The following is a 21,033-nucleotide window of genomic DNA, read 5'->3' as shown; positions in this document are numbered from 1 at the left end:
TATTCAGGCCTTCAGTGGATTAGATTATATCCATCTGCATTGGTAAGGGCAGTTTACTTGGTCTACCAATTGAAATGGTAGTCTATTTGGGAGACACCTTAATAGACACACTTAGAAATCTGAACATCCTTTAGTCTAGCTAACTTGACACATAAAATTAAGCATCACATCCAAATAACAAAATATCAAAATACCTTAATTCAGTAGGTGGATGGGCCTAGCTCATTAATCTAAATAAAATAAAATTTTTGTTAATGAAAATAAAGAAGCCGCAGTACCCAGTGCAGATGTTTAGGGTATCAGGTGCCTTCAGTAGAAGGTATCTGAAAGTTTGAAAAACAGTACTTTAAGCAGAAATGTATTTCATTCAAAAATAATAGCAAATGTATGAAGAGCACACACTTAATATTAAGACTGGAGGTTTATTAAATGCTTTATCATAAAATATTAAGCCCACACTATTACAATACACAGGCTTGATGTTCTAACAATTAACACTGTGCCTCAATCCAGGGAAGTTCATGATGCCAATACAAGGTGGGATTGTGGGGAATTACAAATACGGAGATATCTTCCTTTTCCTCTTCTACAGCTGCAATACTGATGTTCAGAAATGTTTACACATTGAGAAAAACTTGTAAAATTTCCTGAGTGTTCCATTAAACAATTTTTTAAAATTCGGTTACCCTAATGGAAACCATGAAAATTTCCTGGTGGAAAATCTATTGTAATATTTATTATCTTCAATAACTGAGAACCCTAATCCTAAATATTTATTATACCATAAGAAAGTCTTTGGAATTATCATAAGGCTTTCTAGAACAAGATAAATTTCAAGGCAATGTACCAAGGACTAAATTTTATTCAACCACCAACTTAGTGATATGCAAAGATAAAAGAAATGTCAAGGTTAGCTGATTTTCTTCCAAATAACAGGAACTAAGAAATATTAGGGGAAAACAAGGATGTAGGAATGAGTGGATATTAGATGAGGAGAGAGATGGCTAGGGAAAGATACTGAGACTAGTTAGCATTTACTAGCATATATTTTCATTCATTTAGTCAACATTTTCTTCGTTTATATAATTATTTCAAGAGAGCACTTCTAAACACTAAATTGGTTCATTCATTTTTCAAGTCAGTTGCAAAGAAATTTCAATCCAGAATATCTAAAGTTAAAGCTAAGAGCATTTTGATACTTACCCCTAAGAATATCTGGCATTCTCAGCCATAGCTCTTGAATACATGGTTTCTTAATAAAATATCACTAAAATAGAACTGATGTTGAAAAAATACAACCTACCTAAAGCTCAGGGCACTAGTCACAACCAACTTTACCAATTCATATCAGTTACTCACACAGAACTAAGCAAGTTCAACCAATTCAACTATTTAGCTTGAACAGAAGCCAGATATTTTGCCTTTTAAAAATTTAACCAATCCTAAAGCAATTTTTCAGAAAATGACACTTAAGATTTGCATTGAATTTATACTTCCATTCCACACTTTGGTACCCTGGCTTTTCTAAATTGGACACTTTGCTCTATGTGTGATCATCGAGATGAAAGAATATGATCATCGATGAAAGAACTTTAAAGTAAAAAAAAAAGGAACTTTAATTTGGATGGAAGTATTTTGTATTCCATATTAATAAAAGAGACCATGCTTTTGGAAAAAATAAAATCACACGTAGTATACAGAGTATTGCAATCATAAGTAATCCAAACATATAACCATCTCCATTACACAGTTAAGCAGCCAGGTCTAATATACTACAAACCATTTGATTAAAAAGGTTGGTAACCAAAATTTTAACAAGGAAATACCAGTGAAAATAGGTTTAAAATATATATATCCTTGTAAAATAAGATATGTTTTCCACATTAAAACCTTGTTTCAGAAGTTCCCCGCTTCAAGTTGTTACTCAAAAACTCATCATGTTCAAAACTCAAATTATTGTGAGATCTTGAAATCATAAGAAGCTTCTCCTTATTAGTAAAGTCCTTCTTGATTGCAGCTTGGGGCACAAGCAGCCTCTCCATTGGGTCCTCTTTGTTCTCTAGTTTCATATATCCTTTGCTGTTGCTTCGATCCAACCGAGGCCAGCTTGGATGTTTTCGTTGTTCTGCCTGAACGGTTAATGTGGAGTGACCCCGCTCTAAGTCTAAGGATTTGGAGTGTGATGAGAGCAAATGCAAGGATGTGTTGGAACCAAACTGTCTTCTAGCAGCCCCAGGAGACAAGAGCTGTCCAGCTCCAGGTCCAAGGGCCACAGAGGACTTGTACTGACTTGACAATGACTCCCCAACGGAATTATTCCTTGGGAGCATCAGACTGACTGGCTGGAAGGGCTGACTGGGATTGGGCAAAGGGACCATAAGGGAGTCCATTGACAAATTCCTTGACCTACTTTTGAGGTTATCAGCATCCTCAGTGATGTTATCTATACTGGGCTCATCAATCACACAATTATTAAGTTTGATCACCGGTAATGTAAAAGCGCTGATGGATGATGACACAATTGACTTGGTTTCACATTTCTTAGGGCCACTGGTTTTATCATCAGTTGTCTTGGAAGGAGGCGGATAGAGGCCACAAACAGAGGCAGGGCTGTCAGAGAGCAAAGGTGGCACGAGATGCCCAAAACTCTTGCTTTCATTCACCACAAGCTCATCCTCCTCAACAGAGCTGTCCATCCGAAAACTGCTCCTGAAACCTGAAAAAGAAGCAATGGTATTTGCTGCCAGTCTCGAAGCACAGGAGCTCCCATTCTGCTTTACTTCCGTTTCTCCCATTAAACCAGTGTAGATGCCATTCATGTGTTTTTGCTCCTTGATTCTCAGAGTGTGGATGTCGATGACTGTGGAATAGATGTCCCTCATGTGTATGATTTTGGTTTCTTTGTCACGGTTCTCGTGAAGAATGGCGTTAGCACAAATGAAAATGAAAATGCCTATCCCCATTGTGAAAGGGCCAAGCATTTTCATTTTATCGGAATGCAAATGTTGCTCAAAGAAGCGAACCACTACACCACCTTGGTTCCGGATGACCTGAGTTTCGTTTGTTGACAAAGTGGTCTCAGCATCGATAAAATGTTCTTTTTGAGGCCAATATCCGAGGACTGCCATTGCAATTCCTACAATAGAGATAAGGACCCCTAAAATGAGGAAAAAACCAGATGGGGAATAAAGCCGGATTTTGCCTCGAACAACCACAACATCGGCCCGAGGTCGACGCCTGACTGGTTTCTTCTCCTGGGCAGCAGGCGACGGGCTAAGGTTGACATGATGCTGTGATCTGGCAGAGTCTTGCCTTTTCAAGGCGGCCAGGCCAGTTATCACTCCACCAGTTGCTATCATAGCTCAGTCTTTTATTCTGGAAAGAAGAGAAAAAGATGATAAATCTATGTTCTGAGGTACGCTCATCATTTCAGCAAGTGTTTCTATATTTTTGTTGCTGCTGTCTCATGTAATGCAATGGGGCAGAAGAATGTCTTTTTAATCAACATAATTTGGGTAGAAGTTTTGTTTATCAGCTAATATAAAATTCTAGAGATTTCCTTTTTTGGCTGAATTAGTGTTTCTATTATTAAGGAAATGTGAGCTCAAGGTCCATTTTCCTTAAGTAACTTTATCAGTTAAAATTATATTTTATTGCTTAAAATTATAAAACGGTTTCCTGGTCACGAGATATACATATTCTCTCTTTTTCTCTCTCTCTCTTACACACACACACCATCCTTCATTATCTATTATTTTAAAGAAATGGAAACATCCAGAACACCTAATAGGCCCCAAACAAACCTTAGGTTTACAAATAGAATACATTCCATCAGCTCACAGTTCTAAGACTACTCTTGCAAAAGTCACCCATGAACTCTCAACTATCAAATTTAATTTCTCCTACTCAATCCTCATCTTCCTGACTTCTCTGTTTCCATGATATTACCCGAGCCCTCCTTTCTTGAAACTCGCTCTTGTCCAGCTTTTTTTATGATACTGTGTCTTCATGGCTCTTTTCTGACCTCACTGACTATTTCGATTTGGGCTTATTTTTCCTCCCCTAAAAACAGACACGCTTCCCCCAAGTGTCCTGTCCGTGACCATCTTCTCTTTATGCTCTCCCTTGGCATTCATATTCCCCCCTACATCGTTCGCTATTTCCTTAATGCTAATGAGTCCCAAGTCTGTACTTTGAACTGTAGCCTGAGTTTTAGTCTCACATTTCCAGCTCCTCACTGGGGAACATATTTGCGCACAATCATGCTTCTCCAGCAAAGTTGAGCTCCCCCTCCATCCCATACCACGCAGGGGTGGGCTCACCTTCTACCCTACCAATTGAAGTCTGACTTTTTCAATGGCCTCAGTTCTTGTGCTTGACTCTTCATAGTTATCTTTAAGTCCTCCTTTTCTTCTGCCTCTTATCTTCTAATCAGGTTCTAAGTCCTAAAAATTTTCACGATAGAATGTCTCTGAATTCTGCTCCTTCATTCCAATCCTGTTCTTCCCTGCTTAGTGCTATTCTTGTTAACACTTACTAATTAAAAGATGCTGACTCCTGGGAAGGAAAGTGATGACCAACCTAGACAGCATATTCAAAAGCAGAGACATCACTTTGCCGACTAAGGTCCGTCTAGTCAAGGCTATGGTTTTCCCAGTGTTCGTGTATGGATGTGAGAGTTGGACTGTGAAGAAGGCTGAGAGCCGAAGAATTGATGCTTTTGAACTGTGGTGTTGGAGATGACTCTTAAGAGTCCCTTGGACTGCAAGGAGATCCAAAAAGTCCATTCTGAAGGAGATCAGCCCTGGGATTTCTTTGGAAGGAATGATGCTAAAGCTGAAACTCCAGTACTTTGACCATCTCATGCAAAGAATTGACTCATTGGAAAAGACTTTGATGCTGGGAGGGATTGGGGGCAGGAGGAGAAGGGGACGACAGAGGAGGAGATGGCTGGATGGCATCACTGACTCGATGGGTGTGAGTCTGAGTGCTCCGGGAGTTGGTGATGGACAGGGAGGCCTGGCGTGCTGCGATTCATGGGGTCGCAAAGAGTTGGACACGACTGAGCGACTGAACTGAACTGAACTGAACTGAACTGAAATGAACTGAGACTATTATAATAATCTCCCAACTGGTCTTCCAAACTCCATTTCTCTTCCTCCACAATCAAGCTTAGATTAATTATCTAAAAATATGGTTCTGAAGTTGTTTAAAGAGTGGAAGAATAAGTAAAATATTTCTCACTACTCACCAAAGTTTTAATCTGGGTTTTCAGACCCATGGAATTTAGCTTCATCTCCAATTACTCTCTTTCAGTTATGTAAAACTAAAACCAAACCATGCTGCCTATACTCCATACAATGTTTCTGAGACTTCATTAATAATGTTTCGTCTGTCTAGATCCTTCTTTACCTCTTTGACATATTTCACGTATTATCCTCTGGCTAATCTATAAAGCTAATATTCCATTTCTTTATAAAGCCTCCTCTGGCTAAGCAAATCCCACATGAGTTCATGCCTCAGAGCATTTTAGCAAATTTTCTAGGGCACTCGCCATATTACAGTGTCTTAGTTCTTCCACTACTTGTGGTCAAATATCAAGTTTAACTCTCATTTTTGTTACCAGGAATATTTGATATAATACCTTACACATAGTTAGTGTCAAGAAATATTTGCTAAAATACTCAGTATGGGAATAATACTTCTCCTGAGATTTCTGTATGACCACAGGATTACTGTACTAACTTTCCTAGTTTAAAATTTGAACAAACGCAATGCCAAAACAAAAAGCAACATTTTGTGAGTTGGTAAAATATTTGTTATTACGTATAATGAATAGTTCTCAAGCTGCCAAATCTGGCTAGTAGAAAGCAGAGAATATTTTAAGACCCGCAAGGTCTCTGGCAAATTTCTACAAGAGTTTCTTCACAGTATCAAATTCTGTCTTGTGAAATCAAGCTCTCCTTTTGGATTTCTATTTATGATTTCTGAATTGTGTTTAAATAACGTGGTGGTGGATGGTACCCACAGTTTTAGTTAGCTGAACAAGCTGGTGAATAAATCCAGCCTTCATTGGAATTATAGCTTGGATTAAAATAGTTGAATGTTGGAAGAACAAACCATGATCTAACCCACAGCTCTAGCCTACGAAGTTTATCAAAGTATGCACACTACAGTTGAGGACATGCACAAAACCTTGGGTAAAACAAAGCTGTGTCCATCTATGTTTTCTTGAACCAAATACCAGTATGAGCGTTTGAAAAAAAAAATGCTTAGATTAGATAGCAGCCATCTAACTCAGTTATTTCCATTTAGGAGGATAAGGATTTAGTCTGAAATCTTTCTGAATAGAATGAAAACAAGGGCAAAAGTCTTGCATCTGGTATAAAAACAACCACGGTGAATTCCCACTCCATATACATTCCCAGTCCTCCCCAAATTGTTAAAACATTTTCTCCTTATGATGCAATTTTCTATTCCTAAAGTTGACAAAGAAAAAGGGGATGGAAGAGAAAAAACATATTTTGAGAAATACAGATGAGGAGAGGAAGCTGGAAAAGAGCAGTGAGGGACTGGGTTCTTTTAGGAAGAAGCAAAGCTGGTTAGACAGGACAGGGAGAGAAAGCACAGGCTGAATAACAGTGTGACTGAGAGGAGGAAAGACACCTGGAAGAGTACAGAAATTAAGTCTAGAGTGAGGGGAAAATAAAAGCTCACACAGTTTCTTCAGCCAGACCACCCTGACCAGCCAGCCAGAGGCACCAAGACACCCAAGGGTTAGCAAGTTCAGGTTGGATGTCAATGTACTCCCTCAATTCTATTCAAAACGATTCAACACTAAATGAGCTTCTTTCAGGATTCAGAGCCCCAAACTGACCCTAAAGGAAAAGCAAAAATGCACACACTCAGTCACTGCTTCAAAGAGCTTGAAAGCTAATGAAGGGGCTGGTATATCGACATAGAACAGAATGTGGTAACCCCTAGAATAAAAATTTCAATCAGGTAGGACTTTTACAGCAGGCTTCATTCAGATGACAGCATTCTAACATTCATCAGAGTGATAACAGCAAGTGAAAGGCATTTCAGAGAAGGTCAAGAAAGAAAGAAAGACTGGGGAACATAGCTCTGGCTGGCCTTAGCACGCAGCACCAAGGGAGGGAATGAAAACAAGGGCAAAAGGCTTGCATCTGGTTTAAAAGCAACCACGGTGAATTCCCACTCCATATACATTTTGAGTCGTCCCCAACTTGTTAAAACATTTTCTCCTTATGATGCCATTTTCTATTCCTAAAGTTGATAGAGGAAAAGGGGGGCGGGGCGGGGCTGGCCTAGAGAGATGGAGGGCCAGGTCTTGAAAGGTAGCAATAGTCATTCCCAAATACTTGAATGCTAGACTCATGCTTGTGGAGTTAGAGGAAGATGCAAAACACATTTGTTGTCATCTAGGGAAAATTTATCTCAACTTGTACATGAGGAGTTGATATTGGAAAAATCACAGTTCAGTTCAGTTCAGTTCAGTCCATTTCCGTCGTTCAGTCATGTCTGACTCTGCAACCCCATGGACTGCAACATGACAGGCCTCCCTGTCCATCACCAACTCCCAGAGTTTACTCAAACTCATGTCCATCAAGCCGGTGATGCCATCCAACCATCTCATCCTCTGTCGTCCCCTTCTCCTCCTGCCTTTCATCTTTCCCAGCATCAGGGTCTTTTCAAATGAGTCAACTCTTCACATCAGGTGGCCAAAGTATTGGAGTTTCAGCTTTAGCATCGGTCCTAACAATGAACACCCAGGACTGATTTCCTTTAGGATGGACTGGTTTGATTTCCTTGCAGTCCAAGGGACTCTCAAGAATCTTCTCCAGCACCACAGTTCAAAAGCACCAATTCTTCGGCGTTTAGCTTTCCTTATAGTCTAACTCTCACATCCATACATGACTACTGGAAAAACCATAGAAACCTAGGGAAACTATAAAATCTAGAAGTGGTGAATACACAGGCCTCAGCAGTGTCAAACTGCACTGTCAACTTGATCCAAAGTATTCAGTATACACAAAATAGCCTAAGTCTACTTGTTTATTTATTCTGCAAAGCCACATCTCCTCCATTCTACATTTTACCACTTTTTTTTTTTTTGGCTGGAGGTGAAAGGATGGGAGAATAGGGATCCTGTAAACTACAGTCTTCTTACCATAACAAATCATAGCATCCTTCTAGGTTTTAATAATAATAATAGTAATAATAGCTAACACACTGGTCACAGTCAGGCGCCATTCTAAGTGTTTTGGTATAAGAACATATTTATTATCACAGCAATTCTGGAAGTAGACACAATCATTATGATATCTATTTTACAGATGAGAAAACTAAGGCTCAGGAAGTCTAGGTAAGTTGCCTAAGGTTGCACAGCTCAGAGGTGGTTACAAAGCCTGTGCTCTTATAGAATTTGAGATGACATGGGCCTCCACATTTGCTTTCACTTGAGGTCTTCTTTACCTGCCCATTTTTCTTACTTTGGTTCCTGTTTCTATCAGAACACCAGACCCTAAAGAATGTTTGTGCCTTTAGAACAGTGATTGCACGCTCAGTTGCGTCCTCTTTGCAATCCCATGGACAGCCCACCAGGCTCCTCTGTCCATGGAATTTTCCAGGCAAGAATACTGGAATGGGTTGCCCTAGCCTTCTCCAGGGGATCGTCCCAATCCAGGGATGGAACTGCATCTCCTGCATTGGCAGGATTCTTTACCACTATGCCACCTAGGAAGCCTCCTTTAGAACGGTGACTATGAACCAGCTGACTTCCATTTCCATTTTTATTGGGAATAGATGAGAGTGAAGGTGTGTCCTTGGGTGAGCATTGACCTCTCACATCTGTCTAGATCCCTTTCAGCCTATGATGGAGTAGACTCAGAACAAACCAATCACCACCCCAACTCTCCTCCTTTCTCTACCATCCTGGAGAGAATAGGGCTGGGACTTTTCTCAAAGATCCAAGTGAAGAAGCTTTCTACACTGAATTTCACTTTGTTAACCTGGGCACAGAGTTTTTTTTTTTTTTTGTTTATCCATCTCTCTGGATCCAAGGCTTCACCCAAACTTCTGAAACTTGAATTACACCCTGTGATATTACACTAGAGACTTCCTCCTAGGTGGGCATTTTTAATTTATATAGATATTCATTCAAGTAACAAGTAAAAACTGGTATCTGGTACTATAGTAGATATAGGTCTCAAAATATGCATCCTGGCCTGAAGAATATAGCAGCTATTTTTTTTAGGCGGTCATTCAACTAGTTATAAATAAGTCTAGCAAGAGAGTCAGCTACACTCGGTGCTTCCATATTCTCCCAAGAGATATGATTTTGTGAAATGACAAGCTGACAGATATTCTTCTGTAAATAACCCAAAACAACAACCACAAAATTAGTTTGGGTTAACTTTTAGCTTTTAGAAAGGTAATGCCAAAGAATGCTCAAACTACCGCACAATTGCACTCATCTCACACGCTAGTAAAGTAATGCTCAAAATTCTCCAAGCCAGGCTTCAGCAATACATGAACCGTGAACTTCCTGATGTTCAACCTGGTTTTAGAAAAGGCAGAGGAACCAGAGATCAAATTGCCAACATCTGCTAGATCATCGAAAAAGCAAGAGAGTTCCAGAAAAACATCTATTTCTGCTTTATTGACTGTGCCAAAGCCTTTGACTGTGTGGATCACAATAAACTGTGGAAAATTCTGAGAGAGATGGGAATACCAGACCAACAGACCTGTCTCTTGAGCAATCTGTATGCAGGTCAGGAAGCAACAGTTAGAACTGGATATGGAACAGACTGGTTCCAAATAGGAAAAGGAGTACGTCAAGGCTGTATATTGTCACCCTGCTTATTTAATTTATATGCGGAGTACATCATGAGAAATGTTGGGCTGGAAGAAGCACAAGCTGGAATCAAGATTGCCGGAAGAAATATCAATAACCTCAGATATGCAGATGATACCACCCTTATGGCAGAAAGTGAAGAGGAAGTAAAAAGCCTCTTGATTAAAGTGAAGAAGGACAATTAAAATAAATAAATTTATATTTTAAAAAAAGCAAAGGAGGAGAATGAAAAAGTTAGCTTAAAGCTCAACATTCAGAAATCTAAGATCATTGATCCATTACTTTATGGCAAATAGATGGGGAAACAGTGGAAACAGTGTCAGACTTTATTTTGGGGGGCTCCTAAATCACTGCAGATGGTGATTGCAGCCATGAAATTAAAAGACGCTTACTCCTTGAAGGGAAAGTTATGACCAACCTAGACAGCATATTAAAAAGCAGAGACATTACTTTGCCAACAAAGGTCTGTCTAGTCAAGGCTATGGTTTTTCCAATAGTCATGTATGGATGTGAGAGTTGGACGATGAAGAAAGCTGAGCACCGAAGAATTGATGCTTTTGAACTGTGGTGCTGGAGAAGACTCTTGACTCTCCCTTGGACTACAAGAAGATCCAACCAGTCCATCCTAAAGGAGATCAGTCCTGGGTGTTCATTGGAAGGACAGATGTTGAAGCTGAAACTCCAATACTTTGGCCACCTGATGCGAAGGGTTGACTCACTGGAAAACACGCTAATGCTGGGAAGGATTGCGGGTAGGAGGAGAAGGGGACGACAGAGGATGAGATGACCGGATGGGATCACTGACTCGATGGACATGGGTTTGGATAGACTCCGGGAGTTGGTAATGGACAGGGAGGCCTGGCGTGCTGTGATCCATGGGGTCTCAAAGAGTCGACATGACTGAGCGACTGAACTGAACTCAACTCTTAGCTGTATATCAATTATCCTATTTTTCATTTTCAGTGTTCATAAATCAGTTACAGTTTTGCTAGCAAAACTGCTAGCTATTAGATCAGCAGCTTCAACTTCACACAACATGCTTGCTTCTTCACTGTGCAAAGCAGGATGCTATTGGGCCATCTCCAGGCCTTTGTGATCAAACCCATTCATTGGAGATCTCAGAAATCATCAGTAGGAATTCAATCTTATTGGCTACCTTTCTTGCTAGAGATGTAGACTGTTGCATTGTTTCAGGGACTCCATTACCATCTACTCATCACCTTGAGCTCATATCCCCTCCGTACCATTTTTATTCTACACATCTCAGCCAACAGCTCTTTCTCCTTGACAAAGAAGATTTCTGCCTGTGTGTTACATATCAACACTATACCATCTCATCTAACCATCAGGTTTATCCTCTCCTATTCTTGCTCTGATTGTAATTCTAAAAACCTTATTTCTGTTGTCCTTTACTCTTTTTTTTTTAACAAGTTTAAGCACATCCTAGATTTGCTTTTCATAGCCCTAAATCTGGTTTTTAATATTTACACCCTCATGGAAGTTTATTCCTGTACACTTAAGTCTTCTGTTGACCATACTGACCTATTATTTTGACCACACATGAGCCTACTATCCACCAGATGTGATTCTAGATGCATTCATATTCTTATATCTGAGGTAATGGTAAGTAACTAGATTTGGAGAGTTAAAAGCTTTAGAAGACTCTGAATCTGGACATTCCTTCTAGCCAACTAAGAACCAAGAATGTTGTTTAAGATCCAACAATGAAGTAGCAGAAAATAAGACTGGAATTCAAGTTTTCCGACTCCAAGTCCAACGTTCATTCTTGGTTAGACGCCCTTTTTTCTATTATTTTTCATGCTATCTTCCAAGGCCTCACACAGTGCCTAGAATGTACTTAGTGCTCAGCAAGTTTATCTGTTGACTGTGAACTGCCTTGATGAAAGCTTAAGTACAACTGAAATATGCTAGGTACTAGGGATTCAAAGATAATAACACTCAGTCCCTGATTTCAAAGAGTATGGAGTCCAGTGGGAACTCAAAGTATACATTTAAACTTGAATGAAGGAAAAGTTCTGATGTTATTATAACAGAATGCTCTTCCATACTATGTGGAGGAATCAGGGAGGCTTCCAAGAAGCAGCGGCAGGTCATGGACACCTGGTGCATCAGTAGGAGTTTGCAACACAGATTCAGTCATCATTATTTCTCACTGTTTCACAAGGGTTCTTGCTTCATCTTCTCAGCTGAAGTCTGCCTATTATTTTAAATATACTTGATATTGCCTTACTTTTTTGTTTGAATTTTTATTCTTATCTCAAGGTTTAACAAGTTGCCAGACGGTGAGGCTATCTGCCAAAGGGAAGTAAAAATTAATCTATGCCTTCAGGACCAAACAAAAGCATTATATAAAAGCCCCATGTGGTATCCACAAATGTGACAGATGGAAATATTTTCTGTTCAAGCTAGAACAGTTTTAGGACTTTCTTCCCTGTAGAGACATTTGAAACTTTTTCAGAAGAGTATTTCTAATCTACATACTTCCCAGAGTTGAAAGAGAAAATGCCTATGGGTGACTGATAGCTCAATCATATTAAAATTTAAAAAATAAGGATATAATAGAAATCATTTTTTAATGTGTAGCATAATGGTTTTGCACATGGGCCTTGAAATCAGAAAGATAAGACTTCACATCCTTGCTTCATCACTTGATAGCCATGAAACTTTGGACGTGTTGTTTTAAACTTTGGTTATGTTGGCTCCTCCATGTGTAAAATGACAAAACCTGTCCTGAATAGAGGGGATCCAGTAGCGATCCCATGGACTGTAGCCCACAAGGCTCCTCTGAAGCCTGGTGGGCTACAGTCCATGGGGTCGCTAAGAGTCGGACACGACTGAGCAACTTCACTTTCATGCATTGGAGAAGGAAATGGCAACCCACTCCAGTATTCTTGCCTGGAGGGTCCCAGGGATGGGGGAGCCTGTTGGGCTGCCATCTACGCGGTCGCACAGAGTCGGACACGACTGATGCGACTTAGCAGCAGCAGCAGCAGTACACTGGTGGCAGAAGACTGAGGGAACTTGAATCCCTGCATATCGCTTAACAACTATCCTTAAAAAACTGGTTCATCATCTTGGAGCCTCAGTTTCCTTGCCTGTAAAATGAGGATAATACCAATAGGGTTACATCAGTGACAGCATCTGTGTCTGACTTTAATATCTTCTTAGGGATAAAGCTGTTTTATACACACACACACTTATACATGCATAGGCTTCCCTGGTGGCTCAGATGGTAAAAAAATCTGTCTGCAATGCAGGAGACCTGGGTTTGATCCCTGGGTTGGGAAGATCCCCTGGAGGAGAGCGTGGCAACCCACTCTAGAATTCTTGCCTGGAGAATTCCCATGGACAGAGGAGCCTGGCAGGCTACAGTTCATTGGGTTACAAAGAGTTGGACATGGCTGAGTGACTAAGCACAGCATATATATATATATATATATATATATATATATATATACATATTTATATATATATATAAACTGTCCACTATAGTGTTGGTTAAAATAACTTCTCAATAAACAGTAGCTATTATTACTAATTCATTGTTCAATATCATTAACCCTTTCATTGCTCAGATAGGCAAACTAAAAACATTTTAATATACTGAGTTAAATAATTAGTGATGGGTCACTGTACATGGGAAGGAAATTATGACTGCAAGTTTGTTCTGGGATTTACAGTCAAAAACTATCTGAGCAGAGTATGTGTATTTTAGTGGCAGAAGCATTAATAATTTGGTAGTTTCAAGAAGAGTTGAGTGTATATAAGAGAGAGACAGGTGGGAAATATACTACCAAAAGAATAAAGCATAATTTCCTTTTTCAATCCATTCTATTTGTTGAGATTTAGATACGTTTGTGTCAAAAAATAATATTAGCAATAATAAAAACAAAGTAGACAAACCCAAACCAGTTCATCTGATATTTTTACTTATTTTAATGATGTAATCAAATCAAATGCCTGAGTAATCTGATTAAGTCTGCAAGCACCCTTCTGTTCCCACTGGGATACTTGAACATAAACAGATTGAAAATGAAGAATATGGGTTGGGAATATGAAAACTAGGGAAGATATTGATAGAAAGTGAAAATTTAAGAAATGTGAATTTTGTGACAAGATTAAGCTATGATTTTATGTACATTCTGAAGACCTTTGCTGGTCTGCCCTGGAGAGAATGGTTTCTTTATACTTAGTATAGTTCAACTTCCACATGAATGCTGGAACTAAGGGGATATACAGAATTTTTTATAACTATCAACACAATACCCAGATAAAATGTCACTTTATGGTCAAGTACCTTCTAAATATACAGAAAATGCTAAGAATGTAGAATGCACTTGAAAATCTCTATATATTCTTTGCTACTCATGCATCCAAAACCTGCCGGCCTGATGAACTATAAAATATGGACCTAAACCAATTATGAGCTATATAACAATGACATGGAACAATTTTCTCCAAGAGCTACAAGCCAGGAAGCCCACAGAACACAACAATCTTCAGGGGGCCAAATAACAGCCCCATAATGAGCTGTTAGGTAAAACCCTGCAGAGAGCCAGTGAGAGACATTTTCTGCAGGAACAGATGATATCAGAACTTATTTTCCCCAAAGTAGAAATATACTTCTCACCTTGGACCCCAGTTCTTCAAATCTGAATATGTTTTTGTAAGGATTGTAATGACCCATGTTCACTGCATTTCCTGGCAGGATGTGAACTTAGAATTGGTGTAAAGAAGCTAAAGAAATCACAAACTTACTAAGGTGCAGGAAATTAGCTGAGATACTCCTGGAAAAAGAGCTGAAGTTTCTAAATCACGAACTGGACCTTTTATATGGATTCCTCCTCTGCAGGAGAACATATCTGGTAACTTCACTTACAGGGAGCATGACCATGTTTTTGAAGACAGTTTTGGAAAATGAGACTCTAAGTAGTAGAAATGTCCTTTCCAGTGATTTTAAATGCCTGTAAAATCCAAACACAGGCTGATATTTCTATAAGATGAGGGGGAAAGCTAGAGTGCACTGCTGCTGCTGCTGCTGCTAAGTCGCTTCAGTCGTGTCTGACTCTGTGCGACCCCAGAGAAGGCAGCCCACCACACTCCCCCATCCCTGGGATTCTCTAGGCAAGAGCACTGGAGTGGGTTGCCATTTCCTTCTCCAATGCATGAAAGTGAAAAGTGAAAGTGAAGTCGCTCAGTCATGTCCAACTCTTAGGGACCCCATGGACTGCAGCCTACCAGCCTCCTCCATCCATGGGATTTTCCAGGCAAGAGTGCACTAAGAAGTTTCAATTCCAGCTGCTCCACCTTGAAGCCAGTGTCTTGTATACATCTATCAGCTTTGCATGTGACACAGCTGTGCCAATACCATTAATAAGGCAAAAGGTCTTACCTTCTTCTCTACTGTAAAGAAGAAACATTTCTCACTAGAGCAAAAACACCATTTAAACTAGAGGTGAGCCATGTCATCCTTCAGGCTTCCCAGGTGGCGCTAGTGGTAAAGAATGCACCTGCCAATGCAGGAGACAAAAGAGACGCGGGTTTGATCCCTGGGTTGGGAAGATCCCCTGGAGGAGGGCACGGCAACCCACTTCAGTAGTCTTGCCTGGAGAATCCCACAGACAGAGGAGCCTGGGAGGCTGCAGTGTATGGGGTCACAGAGTCAGACACACACATGTCATCTTTTTAATCCTCAGTAACAAGAGAGTACATCAAATTTCAGTAGCTCTAAGCTATGTAGCATTTCTAAAATCCTAGAAAAACACTAGGAAATAGTTCAAAGTCCATCATTCCCTCTAGAGAACTTACTTATTTTTGCCATAAGTAAAATCTGAGCAGGAATGCTTTTCAGGCAAGATGGAAAGTGGTATGAAGAGAGGCCTTGTGAGGGATGGCAAGATCAAACTCCTCTTGAGTCACACACACACAAAGCAATCTATTAAGCCTGGAAATATAAAAGTCCTTCAGCATTTAGAGGATGTGTCATCAGGAAGGGTTAATTTTGAAGTCTTACTGAATTTGCTTCTGTGACTTGATCCCTAATCTAGCCACTTTTGTTATTGTAGGCATACATCATGGCCTGCCTCGGGGAGATAGCCTGACCCTGCCACCAGTGAAGGATTGTCTGGAAGTGAAACTAACACATCCCCCTGCCTGAGGTTTGCTGCTCTAGGAGCTTTCTGCAAGAAGTAAATGGTTTTTTTGTTTGTTTGTTTCCTCACCTCCTGCCCCGTCTCTGATCCCTAAAAGAACCATCCAGGCCTTGACAAGTGGTTATTTTGAGGCTCTAGGCTGCCATCTTCTCTGACAGCCAGCTCCCAAATAAAGTCCCTTTGTCTCAATACCTTGTCTCAGATGTATTGGCCTATCCTGTGGTGAGCAGAGCAAGACATTTCCCATAGGTCCTTTAGACAAAAGCTGCTAATGGTTATGTGTGTGTCAGTTGCTGAGTTGTGTCTGACTCTTTGCGGCCCCATGGACTGTGTAGCCAGCCAGACTCTTCTGTGATTGGGATTCTCCAGGCAAGAATACTGGAATGGATTGTCGTTCCCTTCTCCAGGGAATCTTTCCAATCCATGGATCAAACCCATGTCTCCCACATTGTGGGCAGATTCTTTACCATCTGAGCTTACCAGGGAAGCCTCTGCTAATGGTAAATGTATTTAAAGAAAAAAAAAAAAAACCAGAAGGCAGTGGGGATGCATGTAACTATTTCTATTTTCGTTTTCTCCCCTCTCTTCTCCTACTTGTACAGGTTGGTGGCAGGCAGCAAGGGGAACTGGGGAAAACAGATTTTGAAGCTTCCAGCTTCAAAAAGTACTCGGTGCCCAATCTGTCTTTCTCTCATCTTCTTTATTTGGTAACTACTTGTGCTCAAGGTATTATAAAAACCCCACAGTACAAAGTAAAGAGGAAATCTCTCCCACTCCTGGTTTCTCTAGTTCCCCTTCCCAGAGGTAAGCCCAGTGTTGGATTTCTCATACCACTTTCCATAGAAGGGGGAGAATTTTTTCTCATTTGGTTTTTAGAATTGATTTATACAAGCTGTTTATATATCAAAGAAATCAGCTCTCTGGTAGTGAAATGCTGGCAACCATAGTTAATTTATATTTTTTACTTTTTTTGATTGTATCTTTAAGCAAATAGAAAATATCAGTATGTTGATTGATGGCCTCGAGGCAGGAGGTAGATGCCGCCCCACCCCATCCCCTGTGGAGGAAACTCCAAGGTGAGAATAGCAGGACAATTAAGGGAGGCAGCTGGGCTTTGCCCATACCACGTATTTCTCATTCTCAAGTCAGAAGACCTCCCTGACCACACATGCTCCTTGTTGGTCAAACAGTTGTGATGTCAAGAGATGAATGCACACACAAGGGAGGATCCTGAGATATACCAAATATGGACAGAGCTGTGCTGTGCTCAGTCACAGTCGTGTCTGACTCTGTGACCCCATGGACTGCAGCCCGCCAGGCTCCTCGGCCCATGGGAATCCTCCAGGCAAGAGTACTGGAGTGGGTTACCTGCTCTCCTCCAGGAGATCTTCCCAACCCAGGGATTGAACCCAGGTCTCCCGTGTTGCAGGTGGATTCTTTATCAACTGAGCCACCAAGGAAGCCCTGATACAGGCTATGAACCAGGCAAACCAAAATGACTGGCCAAAGAAAAGTCAGAAGGAATGTCCCATATAAGTGATTTAAACTACCACAAGGGGACGTCTCTCCCTCTCTCTGTGTGTGAGTTCACCTGTGTGCTGTGTGTCTATCCACAGGTACTATCCTCTCTTTTCCTCCTAATAAATACTTGCTTCACTACTTTCCTCCCTTGTGGAAATTCTTTCCTGAAGGGCCAGGGCCCTTGTCACTGACCACTGGTCTAGTGGCTAGGATCTGGTGCTCTCTCCATTGCGACCCAATCTCTGCCTGGAAAGCTAAGCTCCAGTTCAAGCCATGGCAGGTCAAGGCCACCCGAGATCAGCCTCATATAATCATTAGAAAGATCTTCAAGATTAGATTATATTTTAAAAATTTCCCATGTTTTCTTGCAATAATTCTTTGTTCCAATTTTCTTCCATTTTAATTTTCTAATATATCTGGAATTTCTTCCTGTGTAAGAACTGAGATAAAGATCTACTTTGTTGAACAAGTAACAAATCTCTCCTTCCTTGGTTTAAAATGCTACTTCTATCACATATTAACTTCATATATTTGTTCAGCTCAGTTCAGTCGCTCAGTCATGTCCGACTCTTTGTGACCCCATGAATCACAGCACGCCAGGCCTCCCTGTCCATCACCATCTCCTGGAGTTCACTCAGACTCACATTCGTTGAGTCAGTGATGCCATCCAGCCATCTCATCCTCGGTCGTCCCCTTTTCCTCCTGCCCCCAATACCCCCCAGCATCAGAGTCTTTTCCAATGAGTCAAATCTTCACCGGAGGTGGCCAAAGTACTGGAGTTTCAGCTTTAGCATCATTCCTTCCAAAGAACACCCAGGGCTGATCTCCTTCAGAATGGACTGGTTGGATCTCCTTGCAGTTCAAGGGACTCTCAGGAGTCTTCTCCAACACCACAGTTCAAAAGCATCAATTCTTAGGTGCTCAGCTTTCTTCACAGTCCAACTCACATCCATACAATACCACTGGAAAAACCATAGCCTTGACTAGACGGACCTTTGTTGGCAAAGTAATGTCTCTGCTTTTCAGTATGCTATCTAGGTTGGTCATAACTTTTCTTCCAAGGAGTAAGTGTCTTTTAATTTCATGGCTGCAGTTACCATCTGCAGCGAGTTTGGAGCCTCCAAAAATAAAGTCTGACACTGTTTCCACTGTTTTCCCATCTATTTCCCATGAAGTGATGGGACCAGATGCCATGATCTTCGTTTTCTGAATGTTGAGCTTTAAGCCAACTTTTTCACTCTCTTCTTTCACTTTCATCAGGAGGCTCTTTAGTTCTTCTTCACTTCCTGCCATAAGGGTGGTGTTATCTGCATATCTGAGGTCATTGATATTTCTCCCGGCAATCTTGATTCCAGCTTGTGTTTCTTCCAGTCCAGCATTTCTCATGATGTACTCTGCATAGAAGTTAAATAAGCAGGGTGACAATATACAGCCTTGACGTACTCCTTTTCCTATTTGAAACCAGTCTGTTGTTCCATGTCCAATTCTAACTATTGCTTCCTGACCTGCATACAGGTTTCTCAAGAGGCAGGTCAGGTGGTCTTGTATTGCCATCTCTTTCAGAATTTTCCACAGCTGATTGTGATCTAGACAGTCAAAGGCTTTGGCATAGTCAAAAAAGCAGAAATAGATGTTTTCCTGGAATTCTCTTTCTTTTTCGATGATCCAGTGGATATTGGCAATCTGATCTCTGGTTCCTCTGCCTTTTTGAAAACCAGCTTGAACATTTGGAAGTTCACAGTTCACATATTGCTGTACTATATACCAAATCTCATGTGCATATGGGTCAATATTAAGACTTACCATTTTGTTCCATTAATTGGTCTGTTAATTTGCCAGAACCAAACTGATTTAATTAGAATTTGTATTAAAGTATATATTTGAATATCTGATAAGATTAGCCCATTCTCATTCTGCTTAGCCAAAAGTTTCTTGTCTATTGTTACATATTTTATGTTGCCTATGAACTTATGAATTTGATTTTTTTAAATCTGGTTAATATTTTTATGGGATCATGCCAAAGGAAACTTGGCATTGTTATACCACTGAAGCATTTTATCTAAAAAGTTTTATGTCATAGTTTTTTTAAACATTGATCTTTCTTATTTTTTGTTACTTTTTATCTCTTGGGTATTCTGTCACTGGATTTCTGTTGCACATTGGTATGTTTTCTGTCAGTATCATTTCTATCTTCAGGTAGCTGTTTGGATGTAGGAAGTCTACTGATTTTTGTACATTAATTTTGAACTAAGCTACTTCTACTGAACTTGCTTACTTAGTAATAAAAAAGAAAAAACTTTCCAGTTCATTATCTTAGGTGTTCTAGAAATATAAGTATATCATCCAGATATATTTTAGCTTCTCTTTTCCCAAGTTTAAATCTTCACTCAGTCATGTCTGACTCTGTGCAACCCCCATGGACTGTAGCCCACCAGGCTCCTCTGTCCATAGAATTCTCTAAGCAAGAATACTGGAGGGTGTAACCATTCCCTTCTCCAAGGGTCTTCCCAAAGGGATCAAACCCAGGTCTCCTGCACTGCAGGTGGGCTCTTTACCATCCAAGCCACCAGGGAAGGCCAAGTTTAAACTTACAATTGCTATTACTTATCTATATCCCCTACCACCCAGAGAGCAAAGGCAAACAAGTAAACAACAGGATAAGTGGACATCCTTGCCTCTCTCTGGTCTATTGAATGAGAATAACCACTGTTTCACCATTGAAGAATTACCAATAGATACCCATTTTACTGAGAGTTTCTACCTAGAATTCCAGGAGACAAAATTAATGGATTCAGAGCTGCTGCTGGAGAAGAGAGACAGAGAAAATGGGCAAAAGGCAGAAAAGAAGGAAGAGGGAAAGGTGGGAAAAGCGGCAGAGGAGAAATGTACTGGGGGAAAAAACTATGGATTATTATTGTAAACATTAACTATCTGAAGGCATAAACAGCTCCCGTATATTTCCTTAAAATCCTTATTTCTTTTCATTTCTTTTAAAAAAACATTCATATAGGGACTGGACTTGTCCTCTGAGGGCTGCTGGGATGACTGAATCTTCCACAAATCCTGGCTCTAAACAGATTAGCTAAAAAGAGAAAACTGAGAATAACGATAGACTACATGAAATGTCAGGAATATGAAAAAGACTGGAAAGAATGCTTAGCAGTAAAAATGATTCAAGAGAGACCTAACCTAAAATCAACGGGGCATAGCACCGTGTTTCTAAAAACATTATACATGTACATTATGATTTTCTACAGGGGCAGGGCATTTTGGGATCATGCCTGAAATATTTTTAGCTTAACTATCTGTTATACTTTAGAATGGTTTGCTTTCTTGGTAGTTTCCTATGAGAGATAGCAATCCAAAAGAAAAATGGACAAAAGACATTCATAGTCAATTCACAGAAGAAAAAATTCAAATGTCCAGTTAACAACTGAAAAGGGCAGTAGGACAGAGGAACTG

The 21,033-nt window shown here is 40.2% G+C and overlaps 1 protein-coding gene across 3 annotated transcripts in view; it reads right to left on the bottom strand.

Annotated features, from left to right (window-relative positions):
• Window positions 1–402: 402 nt before the first annotated feature.
• TMEM200A (transmembrane protein 200A) overlaps window positions 403–21,033 on the bottom strand; it is an 89,804-nt gene continuing 69,173 nt past the window's right edge. For all 3 annotated transcript variants that reach the window (XM_069598397.1, XM_069598400.1, XM_069598399.1), the window contains one exon: window positions 403–3,375. In XM_069598397.1, the coding sequence (XP_069454498.1) occupies window positions 1,884–3,359 (1,476 nt within the window). In that variant the 5' untranslated portion in view covers window positions 3,360–3,375 and the 3' untranslated portion in view covers window positions 403–1,883. The remainder of the gene's footprint in view (window positions 3,376–21,033) is intronic.

The sequence above is a fragment of the Ovis canadensis genome, chromosome 8 (genome assembly GCF_042477335.2).
Source record: "Ovis canadensis isolate MfBH-ARS-UI-01 breed Bighorn chromosome 8, ARS-UI_OviCan_v2, whole genome shotgun sequence".
Classification (NCBI taxonomy): Eukaryota; Metazoa; Chordata; class Mammalia; order Artiodactyla; family Bovidae; genus Ovis; species Ovis canadensis.
This window is presented reverse-complemented; position numbering and strand designations above follow the sequence as displayed.